This window comes from Oncorhynchus masou, chromosome 21, assembly GCF_036934945.1.
Source record: "Oncorhynchus masou masou isolate Uvic2021 chromosome 21, UVic_Omas_1.1, whole genome shotgun sequence".
NCBI lineage: Eukaryota > Metazoa > Chordata > Actinopteri > Salmoniformes > Salmonidae > Oncorhynchus > Oncorhynchus masou.
The window spans coordinates 572,554-593,851 of record NC_088232.1 but is presented as its reverse complement, the minus strand read 5'-3'; the positions used below and the strand labels follow the sequence as shown (position 1 = coordinate 593,851).

The following is a 21,298-nucleotide window of genomic DNA, read 5'->3' as shown; positions in this document are numbered from 1 at the left end:
TGGAGAGCTTTTTACCATGACAATAACATTCCAGGATTCCACAGATACTTTAACCCTCATGGGAACGCATCTCTGTCAAATTGACAATAGTCAGGCTCAGGGTCTACAAGAACAACACTACTAGAGTCTTCAAGGGATGGATAGCCTACTCTTGCAATGAAGCAACAAAGACATTTCATTCATTTGGGCTCCTGAGTGGTGCAGGGGTCTAAGGCACTGTGTCTCAGTGCTAGAGGCGTCACTACAGACACCATGGATCGAATCCAGTGATTCGGAGTCCCAGCGTAGGCCAACATTGTAAATAAAAATGTGTTCTTAATTAACTGACTTGCTTAGTTAAATAAAGGTAAAACATGTGACGAAGAGATATGTTTTATTTATTGTTACTGAAATTATAATATTCCTATTCGAGTTGTTGTTTCTGGTTTTGGTGCTCACACTTACACACATAGATATAATGTTATGGCAATCGCCAACTTTCTAATTGTAAGGTCATTTCTACACTGTCCTCGAGGTTGCATGACTTCGAGCGCACAAATGGTGCGCATTGTGGTAAGTGTAGTTTCCACGTGCACATGGTATGAGAAGTCCTACATTGAACACTGGAATGCAGTTTCTTTGTTATTCCGTTCAGTCATTAGAAAGCCATCTTTCCCCCGGTATTCAGTCAGATGGGTGTACATCTATACTAACCATATGCAAAAAAATAATTTATCAAAATGCGGTTATTTGTTTTAGGGGGAGAAACGCCGAACAATTGAGAACTACATGTCCCATGGTGTGTTGGTTAATTTTTCCTGCACGCCGCCTCTCCCTCTGCCTGCGTGTTCCAAAGGAGGCTGTCAGGCTGAGTTCAGGGAAAACACAGAGCTGCCGATCTGTCAATCATAATTAGCAACCACAGGGAGTGAAACTGGGAGGAAGGTCGGTGAAACGCTACGTTTTTGGGTGAAAAGGCATTGTACTTTCCGGGAAACAATTATGCTTCGCAAAGGAGTGGGAAATAAGTATCCTAGTGTGCTTAAAAATATTTGATCTACTTTGGAAGGAATTGCATAAAAGCGCGTTCACTGAAAGCCAAACTCGGCGAGTTTCACTTGCAAGCAACTATTCTGCTTGGAGTACGAAACATATCCAGAAGAAGGTAACCACGGACGCACGCACTTTGGGATTTAATTAGGCTATTTAACACACTTCTTGACAAAAGTGGTTGACACATTTCAGAGGACTGTCTTAAAGTCGCTGTTGGTGACTCGCAGCGCAGACTAGGAGGTGTGACGGTATTTATCGCTTACCCAACTCATAAAATCTCAACTAATGCGACATTGTCTTTTTTTTCATATTATTTTCGTCCATTGACCGCTCCCTGTCAATATTTGCAGATTCACTCAAAACAATCTCGGCCCAAACATCCAGACGGCGAGGAAGAAAGGAGGAAAGATGAGCGGGGGAGATGTGGTGTGCTCGGGCTGGTTAAGAAAATCTCCTCCAGAAAAAAAGTTGAGACGTTACGTAAGTCTGAGCTTGATCATATTCATATCTTGCTTTGGATCCTTACCACAGAGCGGATACAGTGTAGTTATGCAAATGCAACACTTTCGATTATTTCGAATTTGCGTACGTTGCCTCGCTAATCACCTCACCCAGCTGCACAAAGTTTATGCAGCATCTCGAATCTTTGTTTGCTACAACAAAACTATCGACAATTCATGAACAGCAAGAAGTGGATTTCAAATCCGATTGTAGTATTGTCAAGTGACAATGGCCTCCTAGGCTACATCTTGTTATGATGACAGCCTGCATGCTGTTGAGCTTTTCAGTGATTTGATGCAAATTATAACACGGGGCCTAATTCAAAGCATTCATGAAAATGGTCCTATACTGTGCAACATTCGCATTCCACGGCAAGGCAACTGAAATGCTCGTCTGTCTAGTCATAGCATAATAGTTTATGAGCACATGCTTTAATGTCAAATTCCTAAGTGTAGGTTTGACTAATGTACGAATCTAACAAACAGATCACGTTGACAACTCTCACAATGTCGTGAATGAATTCCAATTGACTTGTGTTCTTAAAAGGAATGCTTTTGAAAGCAGTTTCTGGTTGTCACAGGAAATGAATGTTCAGTCTTCTCCATATTCTAGTCTATGTAGACTCACGCCACCTCGATACCGAAGTGACTTTTTTTGTAGCAGGTTAGGAGAACTTACGCAGCAGGTTAGGAGACTGAGGTTAAGGTTACCAAAAGTGCTCTGCTAACCTGCAACGACAATCACTTTGTATCAAAGTGGCGTCCCATGTAGACTCGAGACTCGGCCTACTTACGAGACAGGGAGGTATGCCCATATAAGTCAGTACAGTATTGAAATGATATGAAAATACATTTCAATCACAGTTGCATAGCTAGAACACAGTTATGCAAAATAATGGTTCTCTATGAATCACACACTTCTTTGGAAGCTGGATGTCATTGTTGATAGTCTTACATGACCTTTGTTTTTTGTTTTTTTACCTGAAAAGTGTTAACATTCTCACACCCATAATGACATTGCCACCCTGTATATGTCCCCTTTCTTTACTGTGTGAATCAGTGGGCAAATCAGTTGGCTGTATATTAGTTCCCATGATATTGGATCTGTTATCTATCCATAGAACATCTATCACCATTGTATTCATGGGCCCTCTATCAGTTGTATTTGCTCCTAATCTACAAAGATGGCGTGTTAAAGAGACTGCACACCACAACTCTGAGACACAAATGACCATTTATAAAAGAGTCTTGCTGTGTCCAAAAGGCTGTTAAGTGTTGTATTTGTGGCTTATTGGATATCTCTATTGATGTTTGCATTAGGAACTAGACAGCCCTGCGCTCTACATGTTTTCGCAGCAACCACAGTTCTCCTCAACCGATCTCATCTCGATTGTATACCCCTCGCCGCCTCAAAACCCACTGGAGGCGAAGGACCTCTGGCTTTCTCAGCCAACGGGTTTTGAGAAGGAGGCGGGGCAAGAGGAGGATGTGAGGAGTATGCAATTGAGATTCTCCCAATGTCTCTGGTTGGCCATACTGAACCAAGGCATTGCCTGCCAAATACCATTCCTTCTGTCCTCCCTCCACTGATGTTATGATCAATCTGAATCTGCACAGAACTCAGTTCATTGTTCTCCTTGTAACTACATGCCTAGAACAGGAGATTTTCTTGATTGCAGCCCTACTTAGAGCCTGTTTTTTAAAATTTTATTTAACCATTATTTAACTAGACAAGTCAGTTAAGAACAAATTCTTATTTACAATGACAACATACAGTGGAGCAGTGTGTTAACTGTCTTGTTCAAGGCCAGAACGGCGATTCGACCCAGAAACCTTTTGGTTACTGGCCCGACGCTCTAACCACGAGGCTACCTGCCGCCCCAAAGTTAGAACCTGTATTGAGGTCCCAGAGCGTTTCCTGTTCAGGTCACATGGTCAGGATAAGAAGTCCAGCCCCTAGTCATGATCAATCGGCACCCGGAGCTCAACACTCCCTCTGTCATTGTGAAGTATGACAGTCAGTCAGCCAGGGGGGTGTAGGGGTTACTATGGAGTGGTTAGTGGTGGTGACACAGTAACCATGGTGATACAGTAAGTAACTATGCCTTCCCACAGCAGGAACAGATGAGACGGGAGACTCTGATCACATGACACTTAGTGACCAAGAGACTGTGTGTGTGTGTGTGTGTGACGTTTTAACTGAAGGGTAGTGTAGGGAGCCAGCCCAGCTGCTGTACACACTGAGGTTGTGTAACTGCTAACTTGGTGGACTGCAACAACCTGAGGTGTTCATTCATCAAGTCCATCTTACTTACAGCAGGTCACTCTGAAGTGACAGACTGGGAACACTTATCCTTATGTGAATGGAGCACTGAGAATGGTCTACTTCCTTAACAAAATGTCTACTTTTTAAGGGTATAATCCAATGGGTAAATGCAGTGTGTTGCATTTCACCAGGCCCCTGAGCAAACTGATTGTGACCTGATTGCATTGAAGCCTACTACTTCACTACCCTCAGGTCTATAGACTAGTGTGTATTTATCTCACCCGACATTCATTAGACCCTAAGAATGTGTTCATCTATTTGTATGATTTGGTACGTGTCCATTCTGGCCAATTCATTGTGCCCCTATAACAGCCTGTTCTACTGCTGTCTCTGACCAACTCTTTGACCCAATTCATCTGATTCACACTTCTGACAAAGCCTGCGGCGTCTGTTTAAACACTGCTTTTGTGACCTTTTGTGTGTGTAAGTTTTGTAACTGTGTGTGTGTAACTGTGTGTGTGTCCTTAATGGTGTTCGACAATATGAATGGCTGTATTTTGACCCTCCAGTGTTAATAGGATCTGTGTGGTGTAGATGAGTCCCTGCGTGCAGTATGAGAAGGAACACTGATCACTGGCGAATTGTTGTTTCTGGTTGAGGCTGTTAGCTGGAGCCCCCACTGAGTTACACTGGGCCAGGTGTGTGTGTGTGCGACCCATTCGCTGAGTGTGGGAGACTTGCCGGTGTGTGTGGCAGTGGCTAACGACAGCGGCGGTTGTGGGTGGAGGCCACCTCACTTGAGCCCTCTCAGGACAGCCTTGGACTGTGAATAATCGAACCCAGTATGCCTAATACAGCCTACTGGTCCTCAGGATTACGCCGTAACCACGACATCATGGCCCGGTTTTAGGTGCCCATCCAGATTATAGGCCAACCTTCTAAAATACACTACCGTTCAAAAGTTTGGGGTCACTTAGAAACTTCCTTGTTTTTGAAAGTAAAGGACTTTTTTATGTTTGTCCATTTTAAAATAACATCAAATTGATCAGAAATACAGTGTAGACATTGTTAAAATTTTAAATGACTGTTGTAGCTGGAAATGGCTGCTTTAAAAAATGTTTTTAATGGAATATCTACATAGGCATACAGAGGCCCATTATCAGCAACTGTCACTCCTGTGTTTCAATGGCACATTATGTTAGCTAATCCAAGTTTATCATTTTAAAAGGCTAATTGATTATTAGAAAACCCTTTTGCAATTATGTTAGCACAGCTGAAAACTGTTGTTCTGATCAAAGAAGCAGTAAAACTGGCCTTAAGACTAGTGGAGTATCAGCATTTGTGGATTTGATTACAGGCTCAAAATGGCCAGAAACAAAACTTTCTTCTGAAACTCGTCAGTCTATTCTTGTTCTGAGAAATGAAGGCTATTCCATGTGAGAAATGGCCAAGAAACTGAAGATCTCGTACAAAGCTGTGTACTACTCCCTTCACAGAACAGCGCAAACAGTCTCTAACCAAAATAGAAAGAGTGGGAGGCCACGGTGCACAACTGAGCAAGAGGACAAGTACATTAGAGTGTCTAGTCTGAGAAACAGACGCCTCACAAGTCCTCAACTGGCAGCTTCATTAAATAGTCCCAGCAAAACACCAGGTCTCAACGTCAACAGTGAAGAGGCGACTCTGGGATGCTGGCCTTCTCGGCGTCTTTCACAAACTAGACACAAATGTACTTGTCCTCTTGCTCAGTTGTGCACCGGAGCCTCCCACTCCTTTTTTCTATTCCAGAGCCAGTTTGCGCTGTTCTGTGAAGGGAGTAGTACACAGCATTGTACGAGCGAATCCAAGTTTTATCAAACACACCATGCCATTGGAGCACAGGAGTGATGGTTGCTGATAATGGGCATCGGTACGCCTATGGAGATATTCCATTAAGAAAATCAGCTGTTTCCAGCTACAATAGTCATTTACAACATTAACAATGTCTACACTGTATTTCTGATCAATTTGATGTTATTTTATTGGAGAGAAAAAATGTGCTTTTCTTTCAAAAACAAGGACATTTCTAATTGACCCTGAACTTTTGAACGGTAGTGTAGGTCTACCCCTGGCAAGGGTTCTGAATGTAAAGGTGACAGATACAGGGATGGGTATTTCGGGTGTGTGGAGGCGTTAACTGAGAGGGGGGGGGTCAGAGAGGTGGTTCTGCTGCTTTTTTGTCAGGGAGATGGGTCATGTATAGACTGTACAGGTTGATCTAAGTAGACCTTCTGTTTGTGTGCCCTCTCATTCTCCAGTGTTGACCCTTACTGTCTGAGCATTCAGCCTCTACTCTCCACAGTAGCTCCAGGCCAGACACGTAGCCCTGCCGGCTGCCGGGAGGTTAACCACTCTGGGCAAAGTTTGTCCCCGGCTGGCCAGCTCAGCCCCTGATTGGATGAGATCAAGGGTTAAACTGTTCAGCGTCCTGCCTGTGTCTGCAGCACCGCCCTGTTTACCGGCAGGCAGAGCACTGGGCAGCTCAAAGTGCACACTAAGGCCTTTTTTCTATTTTGTGGAGACATGTAGGCACACAGACGGCGTATATAGTAGAAGCGTAACCATGACAGTGCAGGTCCCCAGAGAAAGGGGTCTCTGTCCCATCTAGGGTCCATACGCTGGCATATAGACTTCATGGACCACAGTGTTGTGGGTGTTTAGTGTGTTACAGGTTTATCCATACACAGGATAGATATTTTCAATTTGATATACTATAGCCATCAAATTCAACTCTGGACCTCAAAGCCAGTTCCACTGCTTTTGTCATTGTTTCCCTCTAATCAGGTGCTGATTTCGACCTGGGACACCAGGTGGGTGTCATTCATTATCAGGTAGAAGAGCGAACCAGCAGGCTCCAGACCTCGTAGAGTAGGCGTTGAATACCCCTGGCCTATAGGATGTATTAATGTAAGGTCACCTTCAGAACCGTTGCGTTTTCCTTTGTTGTCTTGGTGAGATGGTATGAGGAAACCTACCACAACCACTCCAGTCAGATTATTATTTTTTATTTTTTCTTCTTCTCCCAGCCGCAGAAATGTAAACGTTTGCTCTGAACATGCAACTCTGTTAGGTTTTCATTTCATTGACATTGCACTTCCCATCTTTCTTTTTTAGACTTCCTCTTTCGTTTCTCGCCTCTCTCGCAATCTGTGAATTTCTGGAGGTCCCACTTGTAAAGCTTTCATCAAAGAGAGAGCCCTGCAGGTTGTGTGTCTTGAGACATCTGCGCGGTGTTTTCTAAACTACCCAAGGAAATTAAAGGGGATAAAAGTTGGTTGTTACTTCGTCAGCTCCACTGAATGTGCGGAGACAGTTGAGGCCGGGAGGCAGCAGGGGGAATATCTCTTGGTGTCCCCTCCCCATATGGCGACATGGATCACTCTCCTCTCCTCATAGGAAGCTGAATTGGTTGGTCCCATCTAAAGCATTCAGAGGGGTTATTCATGCTGTGCTTTTCCCATCCTTTCCCTCACAGGGCCTCAGTGTTTGAACAACAATACTCCAGAGACAGGCTGACACAACGAGCTGAGGGAAAATGTTGAACCCTAAAGGTCCCTGTTTTGAGTGTCTCTCTGTCCCAAATGAGCCCTGATCAAAAGTAGTGCACTATATAGGGAATATGGTGCCTTTGGGACAAACCCATAGGGTGTTGGCAGTAAACTCACATAGGACATCCTCTAGCCGGCTCAGAAAATATCCTTCCACTTCTGTAAATGTCTCTTCACCAGTTAGCAGCTTGATGGAGTCTGTCTCCTGACCTGAACCACTTACTGTATGTAGCTCGCTGCAGCGCCCTATAAGCCATTACTCGTGCTCAAGCCTAATTTAACATTTTTGATTTGCCACCAACCAAGGAGGAAATTCTGCAACTTCTGAACAAACGACAGAGCGGACTGATAGACAGATGGGAATCAGTGGAGTGGTCAAAGGAATAGCTTTTTTGAGTACGGGATTCATTTGCTCAGCAAGTGGAACAGAGAAGCGCTTGTGTGGAGTTAGCGTAAGGCTATTCCTAGCCAGCAGCCAGCATACATTATTGTTGAAGACCAGGTCTCTCCAACCCTGTTCCTGGACAGCTACCCTCCTGTAGGTTTTCACTCCAACCCCAGTTGTAACTAACCTGATTGAGTTTATCAACCAGATATTTATTAGAATCAGGTGCGCTAGATTAGGGTTGGAGTGAGAACCTACAGGACAGTAGATCTCTAGGAACAGGTTTGGAGTGCCCATGTGTCCCAAACAACACTATTCCCTATGTATTGCACTGCTTTTGACCAATAAGTAGTGTACTGTATAGGGAACAGGGTCCCATTTGGGATGCAGTGTATGTCCTCCTGGCTACTACGACAACGGAACAGTCCATTTTGAAAAGCAGCAGACTGCTGTTGTTGTGTGGGAGCAGTAATGCCCAGAAAATAATGGATTGCATCGGCCATCAATTATTTAAATGTCCATTAGAAATATAAAGGAAAAAAAGGCATACAACATTAATGCGGGGTGATATCTTGTTGACACAGCAATTACAATGCTGTTACGTACCACATACACCCTGTTTATTCCTCTTTTCAGTCGTTTCGAAAGGCTGCTGAAATATTAAGGTTGAAATATTTTCCAAACAGATTAACTGCCTCAGACCCATTCATTGTTTGTATTTGAATGATTCTCCTAAAAAGAAAACGACCACCTGACTAGTGTTTATGTACCCAGAGCTCCACCAGTATCACCAGATGACCCAAGGCGCTTTTCGGTTGTCTAAGTTTTTTTTCATTTGCTTGTTTGCGTAGCGTGGGCCGCTTGAAACCCAATCACGACAAGATAAACAATGCTCATAACCACAACACAGCATCCATTTAAAGCTAAGCCCTATGAATAAAGTTTTGGTTATTTTACAGGGACACACACACACATGGGTGAAAACCTCGGGCAGTGTTTTTCAACATCGAGGAAGCCTGATTTAACATGAGCTGTGGTGTATTTGAGCGGCTTGTTTTTCACTCAGGTGTGTATGTGCGGCAACGGTTCGCCTGATTTTGGTTTTATTGGTGTAGTTAGCAATTCAGTGATGAAAGCCATAGGTCTTTTATAACAGACACTAGACAGTTAATCTATGCACACTTTCTGCCTGATAGTCTGTCTGGGAGTCAGGGACCAAGAATAGGTCAGGGGTTGACCCACGGCCAAAAACCCACAGGCTTAGTGCTACAGCAGGTACGTGTAGCCAGTCAGACGAGGCACCCTGTCTGACAGTGTGGACTGCAGTGATGATACAGCAGGGATAAGATCCGTTCAACTTTTTAAGTTCTAACTATTTAAACATTTCTGTATTTCCTTGTGGTCTGACTTGTCCTATTAGTGTTGTGGAGTGGGAAAGCCCACCAGCACAGACCCCATCCTTCCCCATATGTAACGATTTCCTTGCGTCACTCACTACCACTGTGTGGACAGTCCCGGTGACCAGTTCTCTGTTTCTGTGGCTATTCTCGTCAACTGCGGTGGTGGTCATGTGGCGTTCTAGACCCATGTCGTCTTTCCAAAGTCCACCTGTTATAACTCCCAACGTGCTCCGCTGACACACACTGCTCATAACGCTACCACCACCCACCCCCCCCATTCCTCTCTCCCTCTCTCCTTACCGCTCCTCCTGGGGAAATAGCAACCCCCCTTTAAACAACAGTTTGCTTTTTGTCATGTTGCTTGGTGGCTGGGCTGCTGGCCTCGCTTGATGCAGTCTGTAAACAGATGTGTTCCTTTATTGCCTGACTCTTGCTGTTTATACTGTCATAGATAAGACTCAATCTCCTGCTGAATGTACAAAACATTACAAACACCTTCCTAATATTGAGTTGCCCCCCCCTTTTCCCCTCAACATCCTCAAGTCGTCAGGGAATGGACTAAAAGGTGTCGAGGGTTCCACAGGGATGCTGGCCCATGTTGACTCCAATGCTTCCCACAGTTGAGTTGGCTGGATGTCCTTTGATGGTGGACCATTCTTGATACACACAGGAAACTGTTGTTTGAGAGACCCTACAGCTTTGCAGTTCTTGACTCAAACCAGTGCACCTGGCACCTACTACCATACCCCAATTGAAAGGCAATTAAATTGTTTGTCTTGCCCATTGGCACACATGCACAATCCATGTCTCAATTATCTCAAGGCTTGAGAATTCTTCAACCTGTCTCCTCCCCTTCATCTACACTGATTTTGAAGTGGATTTAACAAGTGACATCAATAACATTCACCTGGTCAGTCTGTCATGGAAACAGCAGGTGTCCTTAATGTTTTGTACACTCAGTGTATATACACACTTTCTGTTTTTTTTGTGTGGAATTTCTCCTGTGGTTGTTGTAGAGCTCCACAGTCACATGGCGTTATGGTTGAATATGCCAACTCTTAACACTATCCAGACCCAGTTCTTATGAAGCACAGATAAGACACTACTCCAGACTCTTGGCTGGATAGGTTTAAATGCCTGTATCCAGGGCAGACAATGAAGACAGATTTGGTCTTCATTGTCTGTTATACAATGCAGGCTACATAAATGCAACTTGCAGTACGATATAACATGAACGAGTTCAACTTTAGAAATCGTTATTTATTGTTCCATGTTAAGCCCGTTCAGTGACGTCTGGCTGTAAAGATATTGCCTGGCTACCCAAACGCTACGCCACGACCACGGATGCTAGTTTCTTCTCTGCAATTTATGAGTACCTACTACCTCCCCGACGCAAACATTCTAACCGTTCTGATTGGTCACAGAAACCGCCAGGTTGGGCTGGGACACTCGTGGGTAAAGTGCCGTTTATTTTTTTTTACATTTGTCATTGGCTTTGATACTGATTGGTTAGAGATGATCCAATCCCTGATTACTTTGTTCTGTACAACACCTATTACCTTCGTTGAAGGAGTTTGTTGCGGTCTCAGACTGAATTATGTAGCAAACAGAGCAGCGCTAGAATGGAGTCATCGGGCTAGTAAAAATAGACCTTATGACAGAGGTTATTTCCAGCCCCAACTTTGAGTCCTACTGCTGCTCCAGAGAGAGGGGGCTACTGCAAGGACCCAGGAGCACACAGATGTCCAAAGATGGTCCCTTTGCTTTGACCTCTCAGGCAGAGCTGGCTTCCCCTTCCAGCAGCTCACGGGACCAGACCATAGAAATACAAATATGACCTGCAGGCCATCCACCCATCACAGAACATTGACTTGAATGGGAATGCTTTTTCTAGTGATCCTGTTTCTATGGTCCAGACCACTGGATTGTTTGTGCAGTCATGGGAACCAGTCTCTAAAGCTGAGAGTGTATGGAGCCTGTGTATAAGCACATGTGAAATCGTCCTGGAAGGAGATCAGAACCAGTTCCGAGGCTAAGTGAGCAAGGTGTGTGTGCATCTGTTTGGTGTGTGCAATTTGGGATATTCCAGAATGTCAATCAATAATCCACTCCACCTCCTCATAGGCCATCAGTAGGCAGAGAGAGTGGGAGGGAGAGAAAGGAAGGAAACTAAAAGATGCACCGAGCTAGCCTCAAACCCACACCATTAGCCAGCCTCAGTCAGCCTACTCTCTGTCCCTCTCCCTGCTCAGGGCTCCTCTTGGCAGGCTGTGGCAGTAGGAATGTGAGCCTCTTCTGTGCTTCTGCTGTGTTCAGTGAGGGCTGGCCTCTGCTGCCTGATTTGTTGTTTCTGCTGAGCGCAGCGCTGAGTCTGACGGAGGAAAAAGGCGCAGCTCCCTGGCGCCCCAGCACGGCATGGCGGCCGCTTCCTGTGTGCGGTGCTGATGGCTACCAGATGTCTGGAGGGAAGAGAGAATAGTGGTCTACCACGCTGGTGTCTAGTGCTTTTCGTTCTGTTTCACTTTCGTGCTACCTCTTTTTTTTTTCCCCTCGGTCACTCTCTCGGTCACTCACTCTCTGACAACTCCTCTCTGGGTCGCTCGGTCACTCTCTGATAGAGGTCGACAGATTAATCGGAATGGCCGATTTTAAAGTTTTCATAACAATCGGAAATCGGTATTTTTGGATGCCAATTTACATTTAAATTATTATTATTTTTTTACAATTGTTAACACCTTTTTATTTAATCTTTATTTAACAAGGCAAGTCAGTTAAGAACACATTCTTATTTTCAATGGCGGCCTAGGAACGGTGGGTTAACTGCCTTGTCCAGGGGCAGAACAACAGATTTTTTTTTACCTTGTCAGCTCAGGGATTCAATCTTGCAACCTTACGGTTAACTAGTCCAACACTCTAACTACCTGCTTTATATTGCACTGCATGAGGAGCCTGCCTGTTACCAAGGTAAATTGCCCAGGTAAGTTGCTAGCTAGCATTCCTTCAAACAGCACTTTCGTGCATTTTGCCAGCAGCTTTTCCCTGTGCTTCAAGCATTGTGCTGTTTATGACTTCAAGCCTATCAACTCCCAAGATGAGGCTGGTGTAACCGATGTGAAATGGCTAGCTAGTTAGTGGGGTGCACTACCTCTACTCTCTGACAACTCCTCTCTGGGTCGCTCTGTCGCTCGGTCACTTTCTGACAACTCCTCTCTAGGTCGCTCTGTCGCTCGGTCACTTTCTGACAACTCCTCTCTAGGTCGCTCTGTCACTCGGTCACTTTCTGACAACTCCTCTCTGAGTCGCTCTTGTCTGTCGCTCTGTCTCCTCCTTTCTCTGGCTCTAACCTAATCACACACCCACAAACTGTGGATCAGGGTGTGAGCTGCTGCTGTGGGCTGTTTAACCCAGTAGAGGTTAACTCTTGCCTGTCTGTCTTAGTCAGCTTATAGTTGAGCCTCTTCCCTGATCCGCTCTCATGGGAAAGACATGCTTCATTAGAAACTACCATTAAATCATCTTCCCTCCTCCTTCTGCATGCCTTGGCCACGTCCCATTTTGGGACGCAGACATGAACTAGATGAGCATAACTGGGCCGTAAAGCCTGTAATGCTCCATTTTAATATCCAGACCTCATACATTTTACAGCCGCTGTAAATCATGGCCGTTGAGAGAAAAAGGTGTGCCCTTCACATTTCAGTGTTTAGTGACTTTACTGTTTGATCTAGAGATCTGGACTGTTTGACTCTTATCAATCCACGTGAGTGGTCTACTGTTGAGTCGACCACAAGGGACCGTGTGTAAGTGGCTTTACCTCATTACATAACTAATATTATGCGCATGTTTCAGTATGTCACTCATTTTACGGTTTGGCATGGATTGTCAAACGTGTGCGCATGCAATTCCCCCCCCTTCGTGGCGGCTCGCCTGTCGTCTCTGCCACATGGACACCTGTGCTTCTGCAGGGCCTTCATACAGCCTCTAGACCCACTGCTGCTGTGGCCCAGCCCCTCTTTGTGTGGACCAATCTCCCCTCTTGAGGATTCCTGTGTGTGTTTGTGTGACGGGGGGAGGGGGCACCCTGGAGACAAGCTGTGAAATGCCCACCGCCGCCCCGTGTAATTTCTCGGGTTACTGCGAGTCGGCCGGCCCATACGGACAGACCACACACTCCTCCCTACCTCTATCGCTCTCTTTCTCTCTATTTTTCTCTTTTCGTCTTGTTCTTTCTTTAAAAAAAAATCATTATCGAAATGCGTTTATACCAGAGATCTGAGATGCGGCTAGTCAAGAGGGAGACAGCGAGAGGGGCAGGCCAGTCCTTTCTTAGCCTGTCCCCAATGAGTCTCTTGCGGGCAGCCTGATTGCATTATAGAGCTCTGCTCTGGTGCTGCTGAATATCTCTGGCCTGGCTTCCAGCCAGAGGAAGGGGATGAGACACCCCCCCCCCCCCACTCCCTGTGAAGACCCTGTTGTGAGAGCGGGCTAGTTTACACTCCCTCTGATTGGTGGCTGAGAGACGGTGAACTCCCACCTTCTCTCCCAGTATTCCTGTGGACTCTCCCAACGTTATTTCCGTATATCTCTCGGGTACATCTCGGAACCCTGTGGAATAGCTTGAGTGCTCGACCCGTCGGCGTTTTGTAGGGCCGACTTCGTCTCTCGCTCTGGTATACCAATGGCATTTGGCTAGGCAACTGGACTGGTCGATCAGGCATTGAGTTCCAGGTCAGTACTACTATGCAGAATGTAAGCATTTTTGTGGTATTTATTGTTGAGGGAATTCTATTGAGTTTAGTGCTGCTTATCTGGACATTTTGGGGATTTCCAACTATAGATCCTGACTTTATGGTTCCCAGGTGGACTGACGAGCTGCAGGTGTTCACACAACTCAAGCTCCGTTGGAGCTTAGCTCTTACCTTCTACTTCTACACACATCAACTCAGATTCCCCTATTCAGAAACCATACAGCCTGTGACAGAGCCTCTAAGTGTTGGGTCAGTGAAAGTGATGTGGTTTTGAGCTGAACAACGATCCTCCCAAAAATAACATCCTTCCTCAGTTTATTTGTAAAGTAATAACAACATTCCACAATGTATTCTGACATGCTGGTTGTCTGGAAGGGATTGGTTGTTTACAGTAGATACGCCTCAGCCAGATACTGCTCTTTCATTTAGAATTTATCGATCAACAGGCCATTATGTTGATCAGTGTTAAGCCCATGCATGTGGTTATGTGTGGCTCCCGAGTGGCGCAGCGGTTCGAATCCAGGCTGCATCACATTCAGCCATGATTGGCAGTCCCATAGGGCGGCGCACAATTGGCCCAGCGTCGTCTGGGTTTGTCCGGGGTAGGCCATCATTGTAAATAAGAATTTGCTCTTCACTGACTTGCCTAGTTAAAAAAAAGTCAAAGGTCTGGCATTGGCCATGCATTCATTGTCATACTTCCTTAGCATATAACACAACACATGGCATAGCCTTGTCTTGGTCTGTTTTGCGTGTTCAGCTCCACTATGCCAGTGTGTGGTTTGGCCCACTACTCTGATGGCCATTTGGCCTGTCGAGTTGTGCGCTCAGTCCTTCTCTTGTGTGTACAGACCAGACACAGACACTCGCAGGCCGAGACAAACCACGGCAGAACTAAGAGGGGAATTGTCTGGGCCGCTGGTCTTCCCCTCAGCCTGGCTGCTCTCTGCAACCAAGAAACACTGATCATGTGAACGGCCCAGCCCTGCTAATGGAATGTGTTGAATTCCTAAAGATGCTGTTTTGACAAACACATGTGACTTGGGGGTTGGGGAGGGCGGGGCTGCTCTACATGTTTTGATTCTCAACCTTTGTACAGATGTTATTGTTGAGAACCTACTTGAATATCAGGCAAAGAGATGTAGACAACCTCTGTTGAACAGCACAGCTAGAAATGTCATGAGTAGAACCTACAGTATTCCTCCTAACATGAGAGAGCATGTTTGTTCCACGTAATATATTTATATCTGAGCCTTCCACATTGTTGTGCCCTGTACTGCTATAGTCAGATGACCTAGTCTGAGTCCTTATGTCCTGTCCCCCATCAGTTCTCACAGCTAATCGGTTGCCAGTTCCACTAACAACAATCCCCCTAACTGAATACTTTCCTGCATAAATAGAATAGGCTGCTGTATAGCATCAAGGGCAATTAACAACAGAAATATGGGAATCGCTCTTAGTGGCGCTTCCCGTTGGATAAAGTGACGCTAGTGTGTGTGCATCTGGAAGTAACAGTAGTCCTATGTCATTGCAGGCCTATTAGGAAGGAAGGACACATTTCAAACTCAAATCAACCAATCCTTCAACCAATCAATAACTCAATAAAACTACAAATCAACTTGTCAATTCTCAGGTTATTGGGTTAAGCTAATAGTAGGTTGACCCCTGTATGACTGACTAAATCAGATGGTATTTAGTGGTACACTTCTCTGCAGTCTGTATCCGATATAAGGAATTATAAATTTAAATTCTAAACTAATCTGAAACATGGATTACTGTTGCATAATTTATTATTTAGGCAAACAAAATCCTCTTGTTTTCTGTAATACAATTGGAGTACAACCCATCTGATTTGATGACGTAGGCCTACACCACAAATGGACTCCTTTCGCATAGTTGAAGTATTCTCCCATGCATATACAATAGATGATTCTATTTCTGTGCTTTCCCTACAAACACGCATCAAGATAACACATGGACTCCACCTCTGTTCAGTTGTCAGTTAGATAGAAGCCAGTGGGTGTTGTGTTCTCCATTGGGCTAATCATTGCTTAACTTTGGCAGGAGCTCACCAGAGCTGAGTACTGGCACATCAGATTTTCTACTGCTTGAGCTCCTGCTCCTCTTATAGAATATTAGCTCAAAAGTATTGTGGAGCTCCTGCACCTAAATATAAACAGTACTGGCCCCAAACGAGTACTTGAACCTATTTCAGTCCAAGTCAAGCACTGGTGATAATAGCTATTGAGATTTGGTTTCTGTTGCTCCATCCCTCTACCACAAACCAACATCTATACAGCTTCACCAGCCAATAGCGAAAGTGCATGAACATGGCGGCCATCGTGTACTTACCACAAGTCACATAAGTTGCATGGACTCACTCTGTGTGCAATACTAGTGTTTAACGTGATTTTTGAATGACTACCTCACCTCTGTACTCCCCATATACAATTATCTTTAAGGTCCCTCAGGTGACAAATAACATTTGATTTGACTGTGTTGGATGCAACAGGTGTAGTGTGAAATGCTTACTTACAAGCCCTTAACCAACAACGCAGTTCAATAAATAGTTAAGAAAATATTTACTAAATAAACTAAAGTAACACAATAAAATAACAATACCGACGCCAAATATAGGTGGTACCGAGTCAATGTGCGGGGGGTCATTTGTAAATGTTGGTAGGGGTAAAGTGACAATGCATAGATAATAAACAGAGCGTAACAGCAGTGTAAAAACAGAGGGGGGGTGTCAATGTTAATAGCCTGGGTGGCCATTTGATGAATTGTTCTGGGGGGATGAAATTAATCACTTACTTTTGATCTTCATATGGGTGCACTCAGAAGACATTCATTTATTCAATAAATGTTCCTTTTGTTCGATAGTCTCTCTTTATATCCGAAAACTTCAGTTTTGTTCGTTTTCTTAAGTAATCTACAGGCTCAAACACAGTCACAACAGGCAGACAAAAAAAATCTAAATTGTATCTGTAAAGTTAATAGAGCCATGTCAAATGATTTTTCAATTTCCGCCTGAAGACAGATTTTGGTATAACTGCCTGTAGCTCAGGCCCAGAACCAAGGATATGTGTATTCTTGGTTTCATTTGAAAGAAAACACTCTAAAGTTTGTGTAAATGTGAATTGAATGTAGGAGAATATAACACAATAGATCTGGTTTAGATAAAAATGAAAAAACACATTAATTTCTTTGTATTATTGTTGTATCATCTTTAAAATGAACAAGACAAAACAAACATTCAGATAGGATGATGGGAAAAACATAAGAGGGCAACAGTACTTGTGCAAAGTTTCAGAATGACAACCTCCAAAATGACTGTGCTACATGACATTTATCATTTATCATGCTAGGTGCCATAGCAGTCTCTTTCTGCTGTAAAGCAGAGGGTCACCGAGCATTACATTTACATTTAAGTCATTTAGCAGACGCTCTTATCCAGAGCAACTTACAAATTGGTGAATTCACCTTTTGACATCCAGTGGAACAGCCACTTTACAATAGTGCATCTAAATCATTAAGGGGGGGGTGAGAAGGATTACTTATCCTATCCTAGGTATTCCTTGAAGAGGTGGGGTTTCAGGTGTCTCCGGAAGGTGGTGATTGACTCCGCTGTCCTGGCGTCGTGAGGGAGTTTGTTCCACCATTGGGGGGCCAGAGCAGCGAACAGTTTTGACTGGGCTGAGCGGGAACTGTACTTCCTCAGTGGTAGGGAGGCGAGCAGGCCAGAGGTGGATGAACGCAGTGCCCTTGCTTGGGTGTAGGGCCTGATCAGAGCCTGGAGGTACTGCGGTGCCGTTCCCCTCACAGCTCCGTAGGCAAGCACCATGGTCTTGTAGCGGATGCGAGCTTCAACTGGAAGCCAGTGGAGAGAGCGGAGGAGCGGGGTGACGTGAGAGAACTTGGGAAGGTTGAACACCAGACGGGCTGCGGCGTTCTGGATGAGTTGTAGGGGTTTAATGGCACAGGCAGGGAGCCCAGCCAACAGCGAGTTGCAGTAATCCAGACGGGAGATGACAAGTGCCTGGATTAGGACCTGCGCCGCTTCCTGTGTGAGGCAGGGTCGTACTCTGCGGATGTTGTAGAGCATGAACCTACGGGAACGGGCCACCGCCATAATGTTGGTTGAGAACGACAGGGTGTTGTCCAGGATCACGCCAAGGTTCTTAGCGCTCTGGGAGGAGGACACAATGGAGTTGTCAACCGTGATGGCGAGATCATGGAACGGGCAGTCCTTCCCCGGGAGGAAGAGCAGCTCCGTCTTGCCGAGGTTCAGCTTGAGGTGGTGATCCGTCATCCACACTGATATGTCTGCCAGACATGCAGAGATGCGATTCGCCACCTGGTCATCAGAAGGGGGAAAGGAGAAGATTAATTGTGTGTCGTCTGCATAGCAATGATAGGAGAGACCATGTGAGGTTATGACAGAGCCAAGTGACTTGGTGTATAGCGAGAATAGGAGAGGGCCTAGAACAGAGCCCTGGGGGACACCAGTGGTGAGAGCGAGTGGCGAGGAGACAGATTCTCGCCACGCCACCTGGTAGGAGCGACCTGTCAGGTAGGACGCAATCCAAGCGTGGGCCGCGCCGGAGATGCCCAACTCGGAGAGGGTGGAGAGGAGGATCTGATGGTTCACAGTATCGAAGGCAGCCGATAGGTCTAGAAGGATGAGAGCAGAGGAGAGAGAGTTAGCTTTAGAAAAGGTGCATATGATGGGGGACTTAATTTTGCAAAGAATACAGCACCGCCTCCATGCTGTGCCCTTTTGGCCCTGAGGCGCATCCATGCCTGCAGAAATACATTTGGGCAGATGAACACCACTTGTGGCAGGAGCAGAAGGGACAGAGGTAGAGGGGTCAGAACGTGGTGCTGTAGCCATAAGCTCCTCGATGAGCAGCTTTCTGAAGGCTAGCAGTGAGATGGGGGGCTTTCCACAGCTCTTAGCATTTCCTAGCATTTCCACCACAGCAATGTCGAAGAAATGATAGGTCTTGTACCATTTCATCGTCTTATGGAGAACATTGTAATAGCCTATCAGCGCACCTGACAGGTCCACCTCTCCCATGCTCTTGTTGTAGTCCTTTATTGCAGTTGGAATGGGGAATTTATTTTGCAGTCCATGCCCCAGTAGCACTGAGACAACAGGTGTCAGGCTGGATGAACCAGCTTCAGTGGGGGATGGACACCTTGGCATTGGTGGCTCCCATTTGGAGTTAGTGTCACTGTGAAAGCAAATGTTCAGTTAGAATAGTTTCACATATGAGCCCTGTATCAACGGGTATAATAAATAAATAAATAAATATGAGTACAGGGAACATAAGGTTGAATATATTATTATAGACCTGCTAGATCTACTGTCTATTTTATATTGACATTTCAGCTAGATCTACTGTCTTTATTATATTACAACAGACCCGCTGTATCTGTCTCCATTTCACTTTTGCCATTGTTGTGGGCCTGCCCTCCACTCAACAGCCTCAAATAGGCTGTTTCATGTGGGGGTGGGGTGGAGCGGCAGACACACATCTCGGCCATGCTCCCTCTAATTTACAACATGTGTGTATATATACACACACAAACAGGCTATGGGTCGTACACATACATACAAACAAACCCCCACCCACAATGTATAGCCAACGTGTACTTTACACATTTCATAACATTTTAGTAGCAATATATAAAAATGTAAAAAAAATCACTGTTATTCATTTCAAACAACTGCATTAGCATGAGAAGAACTTACCAGTCCAAAACGATGTCCTCTCTGTTCAAAAAATATGTAGCTATGTTAGCTAAATGAATCATCCTCCAACAATCTGTCTCACTTTCCCGATCAATTTCTTCTAAAATTGTGTGTACATCTGTATATCTAGACTTAGATTTAGCTTTCCCTGACTTCGTCGCCATACTGATTGATATATAAACAGCTGAAGATGCGCTTTACCAAAGAAGTGCTGTGCGTAACTCTTTACGCCGGAGTTTACTACATGGGTTGGTCTTCCAACACAACCATTACATATTGCCGTTTACCTCAGCTCATTGGCTATCTACCCAGCTAGATTTCAAGACGATCAGTGGTTATTGGGTTAAAATACAGTCAATCAACGAAACAGCGGTCATATCATTGGTGCACAATGATGTCATTACTTGTTGTCTTCAAATTGGTTTCTTTCAGTCAATACGTCCCACGAAATGACCCCTCACGTTTGGTTGTGTTACAAACAAACCAGTTGATTGCAATGAAACCAAACATGACTGGAAAAGTTACGTTTAGTGTGTGTATTTACATTGATTGTGTCGTCGTCAAATTGAATGAGACGGAATTCATGACACAAGCGGTTCACAAAATGTTTCGTGTTCGGCTATAAAAATGGATTTTTATCAAACAAAAGACCATTCATTGTGTATCAATGAGCATTGGGATTGCAAACGGGAAGATTGTCAAAGGTAAATCATTTATTTTATTGCAAATTGTGATTTTTTTTGTTTGTTTTTTTGTTACGCCTGTTCTAGTTGAAATCGTTTTTTATTTATGGGGCTCTATCCTCAGATAATCGCATTGTATTCTTTTGCAGTAAATCCTTTTTTACATCTCACAATGCAGTTGGATTAGCAAGATTCTAGGCTTTCGAAAGATGTGAGACACTTGTATTTTCATGTATGTTTAATATGACTATTTATGTAGCGATCACCGTATGTTGTTGAATTTAATCCCGCTAACGGGTTTGGTGCGCAGAGAGGTTAACAGTTTTGGAGACTTCAGAGTTTTCTATCCAAATCTACTAATTTATATGCATATACTATCTTCTGGGCCTGAGTAGAAGGCAGTTTAATTTGGGCACGCTTTTCATCCAAAATTTCAAATGCTGCCCCCTACCCTAGAGAAGTTAAGGAGCTTTTTGTACCTAGACTTGGTGATCCGTTACCGCTTACAGAGAGAACAGTCTATGACTTGGGTGACTGGAGCCTTTGAATTTTTTGGGGGCCTTCCTCTGACACCACCTAGTATATACAGTTGAAGTCGGAAGTTTACATACACTTAGGTTGGAGTCATTAAAACTCATTTTTCAACCACTCCACAAATTTCTTGTTAACAAACTATAGTTTGTTTCGGCAAGTCAGTTAGGACATCTACTTTATGCATGACACAAGTAATGTTTCCAACAATTGTTTACAGACAGATTAATTCACTGCATCACAATTCCAGTGGGTCAGAAATTTACATACAGTAAGTTGACTGTGTCATTAAACAGCTTGGAAAATTCCAGAAAATGACGTCATGGCTTTAGAAGATAGGCTAAATGACATAATTTGAGACAATTGGATGTTTACCTGTGGATGTATTTCATGGCCTACCTTCAAACTCAG

The 21,298-nt window shown here is 44.6% G+C and overlaps 1 protein-coding gene across 7 annotated transcripts in view; it reads left to right on the top strand.

Moving 5' to 3' along the window:
- The first annotated feature begins 847 nt into the window (after positions 1 to 847).
- LOC135507561 (GRB2-associated-binding protein 1-like) overlaps positions 848 to 21,298 on the top strand; it is a 73,712-nt gene continuing 53,261 nt past the window's right edge. For 5 of the 7 annotated variants that reach the window (XM_064927079.1, XM_064927077.1, XM_064927078.1 and 2 more), the window contains exons 1-2: positions 848 to 1,272; positions 1,383 to 1,512. In XM_064927079.1, coding sequence (XP_064783151.1) covers positions 1,441 to 1,512 — 72 coding nt within the window. In that variant the 5' untranslated portion in view covers positions 848 to 1,272; positions 1,383 to 1,440. Of the gene's footprint in view, positions 1,281 to 1,382; positions 1,513 to 21,298 lie in introns of all 7 variants that reach the window. The other 2 variants (XM_064927075.1, XM_064927074.1) reach the window with 2 other exon arrangements.